Genomic DNA, 16,292 nt, shown 5'->3' on the forward strand with positions numbered 1-16,292 from the left:
CGTTGTAGGAGATGAGTGAGAATTTAAGTGGGTTTTAATTAAATGAATTTTTGAAATTAAATTAAATGAGATTCAATATTAATGCAGTAGATTAAAATACCATCCAATGTTACCCACATAAGAAGTTAACCCACATTTCCCCCAGAACTCAAATTTATCATCATCATCATCAATTGATCAATCAAATCCCTAATAATTTAGCAACCAATTTCTTTCTTGATTGATCCGCCACACACAGACACTACCGACAGAAACCCAAATTAATGAACACAAACATCAAGAAGAAGAGGTTTATAGTTTAGAAGATGGCAAGGCCTGAATTAGATCATAGTTATTCTTATTCAAGCAGAAGGGTCCCCAAATGCTGTTCCTACAAACGAATTACGGTCTTCATTTGTTCCGTTAACATTCTCGTAGCCCTTTATGTTTTCCACAACCTTTATACTTCTCTCTACTCCTCCTCCTCATACTCCTACTTTCAACACTCTCGCTCCGGTAAATTCATTCATGATTTCCATCAATTGTTAAAATATTACATTTGATGAGTTTTCCTTTTTCAGCTGTCTCCTACACTCCCGACCAGATTCAAAACATGGAAGAATCGATGAGAATAAGAAAACAATCGGAACCCATAAACCTCATTCAAATGGTAACATTTGCCTCTTTTTTCAGTCTTTAGCTGTTCATCATTTCATTTCCATGTGAAACTTCACTTGGTTCTTTTACTGCTTAAAGGTTAAAGAGATTAAACAAAAACTTGATACACGAGAAGAAGAAATGGTTGTATTGCCCCAACCGTTGAAACGGAATTTGACCAATGAGATTATACAACTACTGAGGGGATTGAAGGCTGGTGCTAACACAACTTTACAACATGGTAGCTAATTTTGCATTTGATCATCTTTATGTTGTTTTATCTTATTCTATAAAACACACTTGCGATTTGCATTTATTAAATGAATGAACACAAACAAACTTCCGCCGAATGGTTCACTGAACGTTCGGTTCATTTAAAAACTTAAATGAGATTAAGGTTAAATAGCAACAATGTATTATATGACTAAGAGAAAAAAGTTTATGTAAGTGATCATTTTTCATTTGAATTTACAAGTACAAAATCTATGAAATCGAATGATCATCGTGCAGATTTTTGCCTACTTAGAAATTAGAATAAAGATTGTGGCATGTTACATAACATAAAAATTATGCTATAGATTGCATGCATTTCATCCCTTCAATCTTTATAACGGCATTTCATTTTAGAATATGTTTAGATGATAATTTTTTCCCTGAAATAGCAATGATGCTATTATCAGGCATTATAAGAAACTGGTAACCTACATATTGTTTGCGTACTTAGGGGGTGTTTGGGATTCCTTATAACTTTTCCCAGAAGTTAATAAGTTACAACTTTGTAACTTATTACTTATCCCCTCACAATAACACACAATACCAAACACCTTTTAACTTTTCTAAAAGTTAATAAGACATAAGTTGCTTAAATAAGCAATCCCAAAAACCACCTTGCATTTACATCATCCAACACATTCTAAATCCTAAAGAATAAATACTCTTCTGACTAACCCATCAAAACTTTGTGTTAGGAGAACATCTATCATTTTTCATGCACCGAAAACTGCTCGTTGCACCAAGTATACCCTCTTGGCAGCTACCTATAATTATATTTTTGTTTAATTCGAAAAAAGGTTTATGTTTACCAAATACCAATAGTAAATATGTAATGAAGTATCATTTTTGAACCTTGGGCGAGTCACTTGTAAAGATGCCAAGAATCGGACTTTAAGTCATACTTCAAATCTTACCTTTAATTACATGTCATTGCTGTAGCCACATATGCTTAATCTATGACGCAAGTGGTCTTTCCGTCACTTCTTATTTGATTTGAGGTGTTTGGATTTGGATTTTGAAACTGATTATCTGATTGTTGCAACTTGAAATCGCTCTAATTAGTTTTTAATGTTTGGTTAAACGTATTTTTACTTTGGATTATATGAATATTAGTTTTAGATGAATAGTTTCATACGAACTGTAGCAATGTTACCTATCTACGCTTTCTTTAAATTGAATTTGAGAAACTTTAATTCCATTAAACGATAGTTATCAAATGCGCTAGGCGCATATGCCTCACCTGGGGCCTAGGCACAAAAGAGCGAGGGCCTGAGAAAAAAATAAGCACACTGAAATAAAAAAAATAAAAAATATACTATGTATAAGAAAAATAATAATACTATTCAAATAAAATAAACAAAAGCTATTATATAACATTTGATAACCTCTAACTAGTACCAAAAGTTCTAAAATAGTCAAGATTCAATTGTAATTCCAAAACTTGAAAACCAAAATGTTCAATGTAATTCCTTTGACCTCTCCTAGAACTAAGTTTCAGTCGCATTCGTTGCGTTTCTAATGCTCGACTTTTATCCTCTTCTAATTCCAGGCTTCCGTTTTTGTTGGAATCAGTTTAATTTTTCAAGCCCAATTTAGGATTAGGGTAATCGATATTTTTTTTTCCTTTTCTGCCTAGAAGAACTAGATTATGACAAAGCACTCGCCTAGGAACTAAAAGCGCATTTATTGAGCCTCGTCTGGAAAATGGGCCAGAGCAAGAAGTGAGGGCTTTTAATAACTATGCATTTAACAGAAATTATCTCTTCTGTTCACAAAGTTCCTTTTTGGTTATTCCATTTATCTGTTCATTAAATAACTAAAACTTGTCAAACACGCAAACATCTAATTGTCCAAATATCTTGATCCACAGAGGCAGTTGAAAGCTGGCGTAAGCAAAAACTAAAACAAGCCAAAAGAATTGCTCGTGGGAAGCAGTCAAATTCATCCATCCTACCAGTTGAAGCAGGTCTTATAATCTTTTATTAGTTTATAAACCTCTACTTATTATTTTGAAACTATCTCTTTGACCTTTAAAAGTTAAACATGATACGTGCACATGTTTATAGGTATACTTGCAAGAGCCTTGGAATTCAATTGGGCTGAGCTGTCACATAAAATCGGCCTCTGGATACCTGTTAATGTAGTCAACAATGTACATGATGACAAACCCGAGGGTGAAGCTGATTTTGGTAATTAATTACATCTTGTTTATTATTCTTTTTAGAGAAAATTGCACAAATTGTCCTTGTGGGCTGACTATTTTGCAAGTTTGGTTCCCAAATTTACAAATTGCAAACTTAGTTTAAACATTTGTGAGAGACTGAGAGGGTTGAACGTTTAGCCCCCACGGTTAATCCCAGCTAGTTTTCAACGAAAAAGTGATATCATGTGCCATTTAGCTGATGGTAATTGTGTCTTTTAAAATCTTGAAAAGACACAGTTACCCTCACATGAATGAATGACACATGACATCGCTTTTTCGTTAAACAATAACTGGGATTAATGTTGGGGACCAAATGTGCAACCCTCTCACTAATGATTGGACTTAGTTTTTTATTTTTAAAATTTGGGGACCAAAATCATAGGGACTATTTGTGTAATTTTCTCTTCTTTTTTAAAATTTTCATGCAATCGTTAATCACTTTGACATTTTAGATGATACGATCCTTGCTGGAAGGCGGTTACCGCCTGAATGTAATGCTGAGCTTCATACTGATTATGGTGGTCATGCGGTCAAATGGGGTTTGACTCACCATAAAGAAAGCGCATATGAGTGTTGTCAGGCGTGTTTAAATCAAGCTAAAACCGCAAGACCCGATGAAATGAAATGTAATATTTGGGTTTATTGTCCTGCTGAAGAAGGATGCCATTCACCCGATATATACCAACATAAACTTGAAGAATGCTGGTTGAAATATGTAAGTTTTTCATTATTTGTTGTCGTTTTCTTTTTTTTTTAATCTGACGAAAGTATTATTTTGTCCTTTTTTAATTACATTTTTTTATTCAAATATGTTTACGAACATTATATTATTTCAATAGTAATTTAACTTCTTGAAAAATAAATTTAGGACATTATTGAAGTAAAATACGATTTGGACCGTTTTCGTCCCTCATTTATTTTACCCATTTGACTCAATCCCTATTGACTAATTCACTAGTTAATTTGGATGACAGATTAGGTTGGGTAACATGTTGAAACGAGTAGCTGTTTTGTCCTTAATTTAATTGAATTATAATTTAACTTCTTGAATAAAAGATTTAGGACAATCGAGGTGTTATAAATTAGAAAAATTGAATTTTGTTAATTTCAACCCATGGATGTATTTGAGTGTGTAGAGCTGAAACATAATTCCAATCGGTCTATTCACTAGTTAGTGGGTTGATGTTGATACATCTAATTGTGTCTAAGTTCTCTTCTATCCCTTGGAAATTGCAAATGCATAGTTTTTCAAAGAATGTGTTTGAAGATTATTTACCTTCTGAAAAAAAAAAGCAACAGGGGGACCTAAACTAATGATTGATTGAGGATACAATAGGAAGTATTTTACGATCAATGCAGTGATTCAAGATTTGCAATGATTGATTGATTTGCCATTATTGTGTGCAGGCAGAAGAGCCGAGAGTTAATTTCAAGGATACATATTCAGATAATTACAGAAGAAATCACCGGAATGCACCTTTAGTGGTTCCTTGGGTCTCAGGTGTTATAAGTTCTTAAATATGTGTAGACTGTGTTTGTATCTCTCTACCTACCCCTACTATATATAATGCAGTTGCAGTTTTGGTGTAATTTGTGTTTGTGGATCTGGAAGGGAAAAGTTATTATGATAGTTGAGTGTAATTTGAGATATTTTAGGGGCTGAGAATTATTAATAGTTTTATTTATGTTTGCTTGAGTATCTGTCTTTCTGTATGATTTGGTTATCAGGTTGTGTTGTGTTGGTTCCTTGTAATGTGGCATTTTGTGTCGCGTATGGTTAACTTTTATGACCATCCCAACTACTTCCAACACGTAGATACTTTAGTTAGACCCAAATAATGTATATGTATAATTAAACTTGTATAAACATATCATAGGTAGAATGTCTATTTAAACACCCTTTTTGCCATTTAACACATATTTTATCTTTTATGTACACTATTTCTAAAGAATCAAAGGGTGTTTAAATAGTGATATATCCAATCAATCAAAAAAACGTTTAATTCAAATGAAGGTCTTTTTGTTGTAGTAAGTAGTATAGTACTCTAGTATAGTATACTAGTTTGATCCTCCCGGGTTACATGAGTTTATTCAAGTTTTTGTTTTAATCGTTTTACTATTTTATGATGGTTTATTTTATTTTTCAACACTATGTTATAAACCCGTGTGTGGGGGTATGGTACTAAAACTCGGTTCTACAACCCAAAATCTATTATGTTTGGCTTATTTTATTACATGAACTAATACAATGTTATTGGGCTGAGGGGGTTTTGTGGAGGTAACCCTAACTGGGCTAGGCCCATTAGGGTATCATGATGGTGGCCATGAGGCTCTCTATATAAGGAGGTCTCCACCTCCTTGTTAGAGGTCATGCTCAATAAGAGCCACCACCACTTTTTGTGTCTGTGAACAATAAATCCTCAGGATATCTTAGCAGTCACCTCCACACCCCCAAAAACCATTGCAGGTCTCAAGCAGAAGAAGAAGAAGAAGATCAAGACGTGGTTCGTTCATCTCGAAAATCCGTGGAAACATCGTCATGGATCAGGTCAGATTTCATTTCGTGTTTCGACATTATGGTACTAAAACCCGGTTCTACGACCCTAAATCTATTATGTTTGGCTTATTTTATTACATGAACTAATACAATGTTATTGGGCTGAGGGGGTTTTGTGGAGGTAACCCTAACTGGGCTAGGCCCATTAGGGTATCATGATGGTGGCCATGAGGCTCTCTATATAAGGAGGTCTCCACCTCCTTGTTAGAGGTCATGCTCAATAAGAGCCACCACCACTTTTTGTGTCTGTGAACAAGAAATCCTCAGGATATCTTAGCAGTCACCTCCACACCCCCAAAAACCATTGCAGGTCTCAAGCAGAAGAAGAAGAAGATCAAGACGTGGTTCGTTCATCTCGAAAATCCGTGGAAACATCGTCATGGATCAGGTCAGATTTCATTTCGTGTTTCGACATTGGCGCCATCCGTGGGACGGCAACGAACTGCCCTTCGATCTTCATCTCGGCTGTCGGATCTCTCTCAGGAAAAACCCAGATCTGGAAGTTTACAGAAAAAGGCTTCAAGGCTTGTTCTATTAAAGCTCAAAAAGATCCATAGATCTAAAAAGAGGCTTCCAGATCTGGGCAAGAAGAAACGGCCTGATTCAAATGATCAGGTCTCCGGATCTGTGATGGTTTTAAATCTGCTCCGGGCTTCAGATCTGTCCAGATCCGATTTACAGATCTAGGTCTAGGTTACAGACCTGGATTTTAGGTCTAAAGTTGCAGATCTGACTCTAAAATTGCAGATCCAGAAAGTACCAGACTTCCGCCGCCATGTACGCGCGCCCGCGGATTCTCACTCCACAGCCGTGCATGTGCCGCCGCGGAAACCATCATCTGGGCTTTGCGCAAGAGACCTCCGCCATGCACGCGCACACACGAGTCACCACTCCATCGCCGTGCATGTGCGCATCAGGCCTCGCGCCAAACTTCAAGGTTGGGAGTCCTCATAATATCCCATATGGCTACGCGCCAAGGATGGGAATCCTCATAATATCCCATATGGCTACGCGCCAAGGATGGGAATCCTCATAATATTCCATATGGCTACGCGCCAAACTTCAAGGTTGGGAATCCTCATAATATCCCATATGGCTACGCGCCAAACTTCAAGGTTGGGAATCCTCATAATATTCCATATGGCTACACGCCGAGGATGGGAATCCTCATAATATTCCATATGGCTACGCGCCAAACTTCAAGGTTGGGAATCCTCATAATATCCCATATGGCTACGCGCCAAGGTTGGGAATCCTCATAATATCCCATATGGCTACGCGCCAAGGATGGGAATCCTCATAATATCCCATATGGCTACGCGCCAAACTTCAAGGTTGGGAATCCTCATAATATCCCATATGGCTACGCGCCAAACTTAAGGGTTGGGAATCCTCATACCATATGCTCACGCATCACATATGCTCACGCATATTACACATGCTTACGCATCACATGCTCACACATATCACAGTCTACACGCACGCGCATGCAACATCTGCGCGTGGCGCATAACACAAAACCAAAGTCCACGCGCACGCGCATGCAACATCTGCACGTGGCGCGGGACATAAAGTAGCTCGTAAGCCGCCTCACGCGCAAGCTCCACTATTATTACAGCTCATAAGACGCCTCGCGCGCAAGCTGTTACTATTCTTTTAGCTCGTAAGACGCCTCGCGCGCAAGCTCTATTATTATAGCTCATAAGTCGCCTTGCGCGCAAGCTTCATTGTTCTTACAGCCCGTAAGTCGCCTTACGCGCAGGCTTTATTATTCATACAGCTCATAAGACGCCTCGCGCGCAAGCTGTCATTATTCTTTTAGCTCGTAAGACGCCTCGCGCGCAAGCTCTATTATTATAGCTCATAAGTCGCTTTGCGCGCAAGCTTCATTATTCTTACAGCCCGTAAGTCGCCTTACGCGCAGGCTTTATTATTCATACAGCTCATAAGACGCCTCGCGCGTAAGCTGTCATTATTCTTTTAGCTCGTAAGACGCCTCGCGCGCAAGCTCTATTATTATAGCTCGTAAGCCGCTTCCCGCGCAAGCTTCATTATTCTTACAGCCCGTAAGTCGCCTTACGCGCAGGCTTTATTACTCATACAGCTCATAAGACGCCTCGCGCGCAAGCTGTGATTATTCTTTTAGCTCGTAAGACGCCTCGCGCGCAAGCTCTATTATTACAGCTCGTAAGCCGCCTCACGCGCCAGCTCAATTATTATTCTCAAAGCTCATAAGACGCCTCTCGCGCGCAAGCTTTATTACTCTCACAGCTCGTAAGTCGCCTCTCGCGCAAGCTTCATTATTATTATAGCTCGTACGTCGCTTCTCGCGCCAGCTTCATTATTATTTTAGCTCGTAAGTCGCTTCTCGCGCCAGCTTCATTATTATTACAGCTCATAAGTCGCCATGCGCGCAAGCTTCGTTATTATTACAGCTCGTAAGTCGCCTCACGCGCAAGCTTCATTATTATTATAGCTCGTAAGTCGCTTCTCGCGCCAGCTTCATTATTATTACAGCTCATAAGTCGCCATGCGCGCAGGCTTCATTATTATTTTAGCTCGTAAGTCGCTTCTCGCGCCAGCTTCATTATTATTACAGCTCATAAGTCGCCATGCGCGCAAGCTTCGTTATTATTATAGCTCGTAAGTCGCCTCACGCGCAAGCTTCATTATTATTATAGCTCGTAAGTCGCCTCGCGCGCAGGCTTTTATTACAACATGTCACCATCATGAAGAAAACCTCTCAAAACTCAAAAGACAATAAAGTCAAGGCCAGAGAAAAGGGAAAAAACCGCCTCACACCTTATAAAGTCCAGCGCTCCACCTAGACGCTTGCGCGCCCAGGAGCAACGCTGGACTTGGGGGGCTTGTGGGGGTATGGTACTAAAACCCGGTTCTACGACCCTAAATCTATTATGTTTGGCTTATTTTATTACATGAACTAATACAATGTTATTGGGCTGAGGGGGTTTTGTGGAGGTAACCCTAGCCCGGTATCATGATGGTGGCCATGAGGCTCTCTATATAAGGAGGTCTCCACCTCCTTGTTAGAGGTCATGCTCAATAAGAGCCACCACCACTTTTTGTGTCTGTGAACAAGAAATCCTCAGGATATCTTAGCAGTCACCTCCACACCCCCAAAAACCATTGCAGGTCTCAAGCAGAAGAAGAAGAAGAAGATCAAGACGTGGTTCGTTCATCTCGAAAATCCGTGGAAACATCGTCATGGATCAGGTCAGATTTCATTTCGTGTTTCGACACCGTGTATTACACGGGGTTAAGTATAAAAAATTATTACATTATTACATTAGGAGAAAATTACAATAAATATATAAATATTATATTTGATAATGGTCATTCAGTAATTAAGATATTGAAAAAGTATTTTAAACCCTCATATGTATTTCAATTCAATAAATCACATAAAAGTTGATAAAACAAGAGTAATTATGACATATAAATGGAAGCACACATAATCTATATGCTTTGTATCATAATAAAACAAAAGAGAACGTGGAGTGATAAGTTTGATCACATGAATGCAATGCGACAGTAGGACCGACACCGACCGACCCAAATTTATAATTAAAAAAAATGAAGAAATATGGACCGACTAAATGTTACATTTTACAGTGATTGAACTCGGACCTCATATTTTATACCCTAACCACCTTATCACCCAATCAAAATGGGAATGGGTCAAAATATAAAAAATGACTCATTTGACTTTCACTCAGTCAAAGTTACCCGTGACTCATAAGTTTGATTCCGAATTGAGCAAATTTCTACCCTTTGCACAAATTTGACCTGCGTAAAAAAATGTTAAACGCTAAACGCTCATTTTCGACCCATGCCCGAGATAACACTTGATCCATTTCAATCTTGAATTATGCGTATTCCGAAAATACCCCTATGGTCTGAAACTTTAATTTCAAGAGTTACAATTACAAAGAAAGTAAAATATGCAGTTAATTACAAAGAAAGCATGAAAAACAATATGCATTTGTCAAAATGTAACATGGATGCAATCATTGAAGCACTGACAATAAAGATGGAATGTATTTCAACAATTCCCCAATAGAGCATTTCAGACCAGCTCATCAATTTTAACCAAGAAGTCAAGAACATGTTAAAACTAATGTCACCAATTTCCCAAATTATAGCTCAATTAAGGGCATATGATGAACAAACAAAAGCAGATAAGAGGAACTTCAATCAAAGTCAAGTTCAAACAAACAGACCAATCTAAGCATGCATTTCATCACACACCTTACACTCATCAAGCAAACAAAGAAGATTTTATTCTTAAATTAATAATATAGAGTTCTAACAGTTGTTAATAACTGATAACTAACTCACCCAAATACAACATTAGCTGATGTTAAACCAACACCAATTGTGTACAAATGAATAACATGAAACACAAAATAACCGGAAGTCCCACTACCATCTCCATATCTAAACTTGTAACCACGCTGCTTGTTTGAACATCCCAATTCAAATGATTGGGCCACTTGATAACCCCGTTGATCCGAACAACTACAAGAAATAAAAAATCTATATACACGTATGTTTTATATCAAATTTCATAATATTTTGTTTAATTATAAGAAATAATAATTTAATAAGCATACTTGCAGACCGCTTGAATCAGGGCATCCATGGCAAGGGGTGCGCGTGTACCATAACACATCATTTGCTGTGTCAATTTGTACATAATAATCCTTTGGGGGGGGGGGGGGGGGGTGCTCCTAAGTGGACTTTCATATTCTAAGGTCTACCAGGGTGGTCACAGTTTGAAATCAGTTTATTTGACATTAACAAATTTAAATGAAAAGTTTGATTCTGATTTGAACCAAAGTATATTTCGCTTATTAAACTTCTATTTCAGAACAACACTAAAACAATGTCATTAAGCATATTCGATGTATCAAAAGCAAAACATACCAGTGGTAAAAGGTCCGCCCATCATTGCCAACCCACAATTCCGAACAAACTGGTATTGCGCCATTGATGCCTTGAAGAAGCTTCGAGAGTGGTACAAACTCATCGCCTGCCCACACCGTAAGATGAAAACGATTCAACCGTAATAAAAACTCCGGTTGACATTCCGTCAAATTCCACTACGATCCACTCGATTAGACGCTCAATTTCGACGAAGGTCAGTATGAAACCGGAGATTCGGATAGTCGACACAAGAATTGTAGAGCTGAAGAAATGAATTGGACGATAATAATGATAGATGTGAGATAAAAGCGGCGAGAAAACAAACGCATCCTGCATGCAACTGCTTGTATTGCCAGTAACTTCTGTTGTGTTCCTAAATATACGTTCTACACCATGGAGAAGCCAGGTGTCTAAATTTTAGGAAGTCAAAATAAAAGGGAGGGCTGGTGAATGAACGACAAGTGTCAATAAAAATCCTTTATTATGATAGTAGATAGTTTTTGTTTTAATTTAATACATATATATTAGTTTGTTATTCTATCTTTTAGCGTTTGAGTTTTTTCAACTGAGATGTGTAAGTTTTTTAAATTTTTAACGAAAAAACATAAACGAATACGGGCATGTTGATTTTTTTAAATGAACAAACATGAACACAAATATTTGTCTAATAAAAAAGGGGACGTTAATGTAGTTGATAATTGTGGGTAGTACCAGAAGTTAACCGGCAATGAAGATGATAGACCAGCAACAGATAACTTGTAAAGGAGATAAATTAAATAATGGTTTAATGATGAAAATGTTTACCAATAAATGAGATCTTATAACTCATTTGAGAGCTATTAGGGTTTGGTAAGACCCATAACCCGTGAAAATTATTCTTTGATGATTAAGGGATTATTTCACAAATAAATGAGATGTTATAACCCGTTTAGGAGTTATCCGGGTTTGGTGAGACTCATGACCCGCAAAAATTATTGTTTGATTATTAAAGAGTTTCATAAATAAATGAGATTTTATAAATCATTTAAAGACTATTCGGGTTTGGTGTGACCCATACCCGTGAATTCGGGTCAAATGAATGAAAATCCTCCATTTAGAAATCTCAATATGGTGACTCTGAGAATGAAGGGAACAACCTGAGAGCAACACGTAAGATTTTATGGTATGTAATTATATAGATAGTTTCGAGGGACTATTGATGATAATATAAGGAAGGTGATGAAACAAATGAAACCCACCTTCCTTCCATCAAAGAAAGAAAGTTTCGTTGGTCAGCCGTCAACAACTAGTGTTACCAGACGGCGTTTGGTTTGGTTTGGTTTGGTTTGGTTCTGTAAGCAATCATCTCATCTATCTCTTTGTGGTTTTCTAATCTATCAATTCCAATTTCAATTTCTTTTTAGCGTCAATTCAATTGATATTCAAGCCCTAGGTAGGTATTCATATTAATAAATCAGTCAAATGTTCATTTTTTCACAATCCTTTGAATTTAGCAACTGAACTGATTGATTGGAACCGCAAACAGAGACAAATTAGGTAAACAAAATTGTCAGAGATTCAAAATATCTCTGTGTTTATGCTTCTTCAATGGCTTCCCACAATGACTATTTGTTTATTTTATAACTTTACAAGCTATGTTGTTTACGCGGTGGGTCATTCATATATATTTGCAGGAGGAAGCAATTGATCATGCAATTACTCAATACTTCAACTCACTACAACGTTCTAAACGTGAACGAAGACGCAACCCAAGAAGAAATCCGTTCAAGCTACAAATCCGCCCTCCTCGTTTCCCATCCAGATAAGAATACCACAAACTCTGAAACAGGATTATTTCTTGAGATCCAAACAGCCTGGGAAGTCCTGGGAGATGTAAACTCACGGGCATTATATGACGCAGAGCTTAAGGTCTCAAGGCAAGATGATGATGATGTTGTTGCTGATGAAGTCATGTTGGAGGATCTGACGGTGGATGCTGGCGGTGACGTGGTGGACCTCTTTTATCAGTGCCGGTGTGGCGATCGCTTCTCGCTTGATTCTTTGGAATTGGAAGATATGGGGTTTGAATTGTTGTTGGAAGGAGACAAGATTTCATTGCAGGCGCATGGCACCGCTGACATGGCATCTGTTGTGCTACCTTGTGCTTCTTGTTCTTTAAAAATCCGTTTAATGATTATCAATCCTAAACCCTAAAGTTATGTAACTTTTCGACAAGCTGTTATTCATGGTCTTGATTAAATTTTGGCAAGATAGATGTAATTGGGTGTGATATAACTGCACCCAAATGAAAATATTGTGGAAGTATTGTTTTGTTGAACTAGATTACAATGAACTGAATATATGGTTAATAAGTTTTTTATTTTTTAAGAAAATTTGTACAATGGAGTGTTTCACAATTGCTGTAAATTTACAGGCCAACCCAGACTGGAAGCGGGTAGGACCTGAACCGCTAGGGGCATTATCAAACCCAGAACCAGACCTCTTACAAACGAGTCGATAGGGCTGGTTGGTTTCATGGGTCCATCTCTCTCAGCTCAGACTCAACCGATCTTGGCTGATTACCGAACCGTACTAAACCATACGCAACATTCAAAAGGCTGCCATTAATAATCGGTGGCTGAACCATATGAACATACAAACATATCGCACTCAAAAGTCAACGATTAAACATTCAAACATACGAACACTAATACAGACATTCAAACATATAAAACTCAAGACGATTAAAACAAACGTATCGAACTCAAAACAATTAAAGTTTTAAACATACGCATACTAAAACAAACATGATTAGTGAACCTGGGCTACCATTAACAACTTGACCAAAAATTTAAACACACAATTGGGTGATGTTGGTACTGAACCAACGATGATCAGTTTGAACCAGAAGTTAGGCTTCAAAAAACTTGCTGTATATTTCACGGTTATCTAATGAAGAGAGGCGCGCTTAGTTCAGCAGGTGTAGCAGGTCAAATCCATGAAATGCTGAGCCCTAGACCCGACTCACCCGAGCTTGCTCGACCTCAAGTTTAGCTCGTGGATAGTTTTTTAAATAAATAAAAAGTTCAATTCAGCTGCGAGCTTGTTTATGAAATAAAAAAGACAAAAACTCTTCCAAAGCCTAGTCAAACTCAATATATAAAACTCCGAGTTTGTTTATTAAAGAAACTTCAATTCAGCAAGCAAGCTCATGTAGGCTCTGCATATGAAACTCAAAACTCTTTTAAACACAGGTCAATTCGAGCTATTTAACGAGTTGATCTCGAATCGTTAACGCAAAGTGCGACTTGTTTACACCTTTAATTCAATAAAAAGCAAAAAAAAAGGCAAACGTGAATCAAAACGCATATAGCTAATATTTAACATCAAAACACATGACACACAATTTGACATAACACCTTACACAAGTTTCTCAACCAAAGCAAACCTAGTAACAAACTTGTTATGATTACAATCCAACATCTCACTCAAACTGCAACTAACATTCTTCTCTTTCAACAACTTTTCCCGCCTCTCAACTCGTTTCTTCAACCCGTGCATAAAAAACTCGGGATAACCTGCAGCCTCCTCGATTCCCCGACCCATCACCTCAACCAAAAACATAATCCTCGGCTCTAATGAGTTCTTGACACTCTTAATCAAAATAGGCGGATAACGTGCCACGATACACGCTATCTGTTTATTATCAAACCCACGCGTTTTAAGGTAGTTAGCATTCGGTTTCAAAACCTTATCGACATCTCTGCACAAAACCTCTGGGAAGTTAACGGCCACATGTTGAAGATCCGTCTTCGTTAAGCCTAACGAACCCAAAAACTCGGCTGTCGGTCGTAACCGTTTATCGACATTGTACCCCATAATGGAGGGATTTTTAACGAAGATTCTCCCGATCAAGCCGTCTTTGGTGAGGCCGAGACCCACAAGGAAGTCAACCACGCCCGAGAGCTTGGAGTCGATGCTGTAGCTAATGATTCTGGGGTTATGTAAAAGCAGTCTACCGAGTTGAGTACCGGACACACCGAGCGACTCGAAGAAAGCGAGCAGCGGACAGAGCTTTTCTTCAACACTGTGGGTGAGTATGTGTGGGAACTTGGTTATGGCAGAGGCAACTTGATGCTGTTTTGCGGACAAGGTTGTTAGACATTGGACCATTGGGATGAGTTTCTGGTTTAAATCAAGGGTCATGATTCGAGGGCATTTTGTGACGATTGAGGGGAGCTTTCGTTCCTGGATGCCAATCTTCTTCAAGTAGTCCCAGTTTTCGGAAAGGTTTTGTCTGTGGACAGATTCGAGGCGTTTGCATTTTATGAGGAGTTGTTTAATGCCCCTGTCGTCGAAGCCTTTGTGTTTGAAGAACCACAAAGTGTTGTTGTGCGTCTCCATTTCCCCTGAAAAACCTGGGTTTGTGCAGTGCAGAGAATGATAGGATTAACCGAACTACTTGCTTTGTGATTCAAGTAACATAGAAGCACCAACAAATTCCCCCCAAATCGATTATTATTATTATTATTATTAAGATATGAAAAGAAAACAATATATATGAAGATTTCAACATAATCAAAATGTTACCGGAGTGGAGAAAAGCGAGCCCCGGAAAGAAAACAAAGGATGAGATGAGATGAGATGATATTTTTCCTTCTTTCTTTCACTCCCCTTATCCCCTACACTTGTGTCTGTTGTTAGGCCCGAATGAATGAGAAACAAAACAAAGTGTATTTTTTTTTAATTCTCAGCCCAAATACCTTATGTGGCCCGATGAAAATGCCATTACTCCATCTACATTTTTCTTTTCAGGGCTGCACAAACCGGCTATTTCAGTGGGAATCTGTTTTGGTATGATAAAAAATGTCAACAACCTGTTCTGGGGATGGTCAGGTATATCACCAGGTTTTGACCACGTATTGGTGATAACAATTATAGATCTGTAAAATGTTATTAAAACTGGATCGGATCGGAATGGCCGGTTTGATAAGTTTAATCAGACCCATCACATGCTCGGGTCAAATGGGTTAGAACGTTGTTGATTGGTTTGGTAAGCTACGTATAGAGGTAGGGTAGTGAAAAGCTCCAAATACCCATAAAGGAGTATACGCGGGTCATCCAAGACTTCCTCAAAAGTCATCCGCGTAACATCCTCATTACCGCATAAATCAATTCAGAGGAAAGGTAGCGAAAAGCTCCAAGGATCATAAAGTAAGATCCGCGGGTCACTTAGAACTTCCTCATAAGTCATCCGTAGGATGACGAAAGAATGGCGTCAGCAAAGCAGTTGTAACTAACTCCCTTCTAGAAGGTTTACACGAAGATTCTCTCGTGAGGGACAATTGGAAAAGTTGTTATAACTGTGTACATGGTCAGTTGTCCTATCGTATCAAATGCGAACACATGTCCAGTTTGTTACAGATAATATATTTTAGAAGAGGACAGTTGTACTAATAATATTCCTCTAACCACTGGCTAAAAATACCCACTTCATCACTATGAGGATGCATTCACTTCACATATTACATCACTCACTTAAAGTAGTTTCTCTATTTAGACCTGTACTTATTCTTACGTTTGAGAGTGGTTAGGGGAAGACCCCCACTCTTGTCCTTCCCGTAACGAGCTCACGATGTTCTGTTTTGCAGGTTACCGTCGTTGGAACTGTTAGCTTCTACTCGTGTTAATGTATCC

At 38.2% G+C, this 16,292-nt stretch overlaps 2 protein-coding genes and 1 pseudogene across 3 annotated transcripts; 2 read left to right on the top strand and 1 right to left on the bottom strand.

Moving 5' to 3' along the window:
• Positions 1 to 290: 290 nt before the first annotated feature.
• On the top strand, positions 291 to 4,808 carry LOC143600271 (uncharacterized). Its single transcript, XM_077078009.1, has 7 exons — positions 291 to 495; positions 561 to 649; positions 736 to 877; positions 2,780 to 2,875; positions 2,976 to 3,098; positions 3,565 to 3,827; positions 4,520 to 4,808. Exons 1-7 carry the CDS (start codon positions 306 to 308, stop codon positions 4,628 to 4,630), a joined length of 1,014 nt encoding a protein of 337 aa, XP_076934124.1. The 5' UTR covers positions 291 to 305; the 3' UTR covers positions 4,631 to 4,808.
• A 7,035-nt stretch (positions 4,809 to 11,843) lies between these two features.
• On the top strand, positions 11,844 to 12,977 carry LOC143600272 (diphthamide biosynthesis protein 4-like). 2 transcript variants are annotated; one of them, XM_077078010.1, is made up of 2 exons: positions 11,844 to 11,944; positions 12,293 to 12,977. In XM_077078010.1, exons 1-2 carry the CDS (start codon positions 11,844 to 11,846, stop codon positions 12,807 to 12,809), a joined length of 618 nt encoding a protein of 205 aa, XP_076934125.1. In that variant the 3' UTR covers positions 12,810 to 12,977. The 2 variants fall into 2 exon arrangements, with proteins under 2 accessions (XP_076934125.1, XP_076934126.1); XM_077078011.1 differs by having other exon boundaries at positions 11,873 to 11,929.
• An 851-nt stretch (positions 12,978 to 13,828) lies between these two features.
• Positions 13,829 to 15,013, bottom strand: LOC143600273 (transcription termination factor MTERF6, chloroplastic/mitochondrial pseudogene; annotated as a pseudogene).
• Positions 15,014 to 16,292: the final 1,279 nt, after the last annotated feature.

This window comes from Bidens hawaiensis, unplaced genomic scaffold, assembly GCF_021521415.1.
Source record: "Bidens hawaiensis isolate Kalapana, Puna unplaced genomic scaffold, B.hawaiensis_p1.1 tig00053886_1, whole genome shotgun sequence".
NCBI classification, from domain to species: domain Eukaryota; kingdom Viridiplantae; phylum Streptophyta; class Magnoliopsida; order Asterales; family Asteraceae; genus Bidens; species Bidens hawaiensis.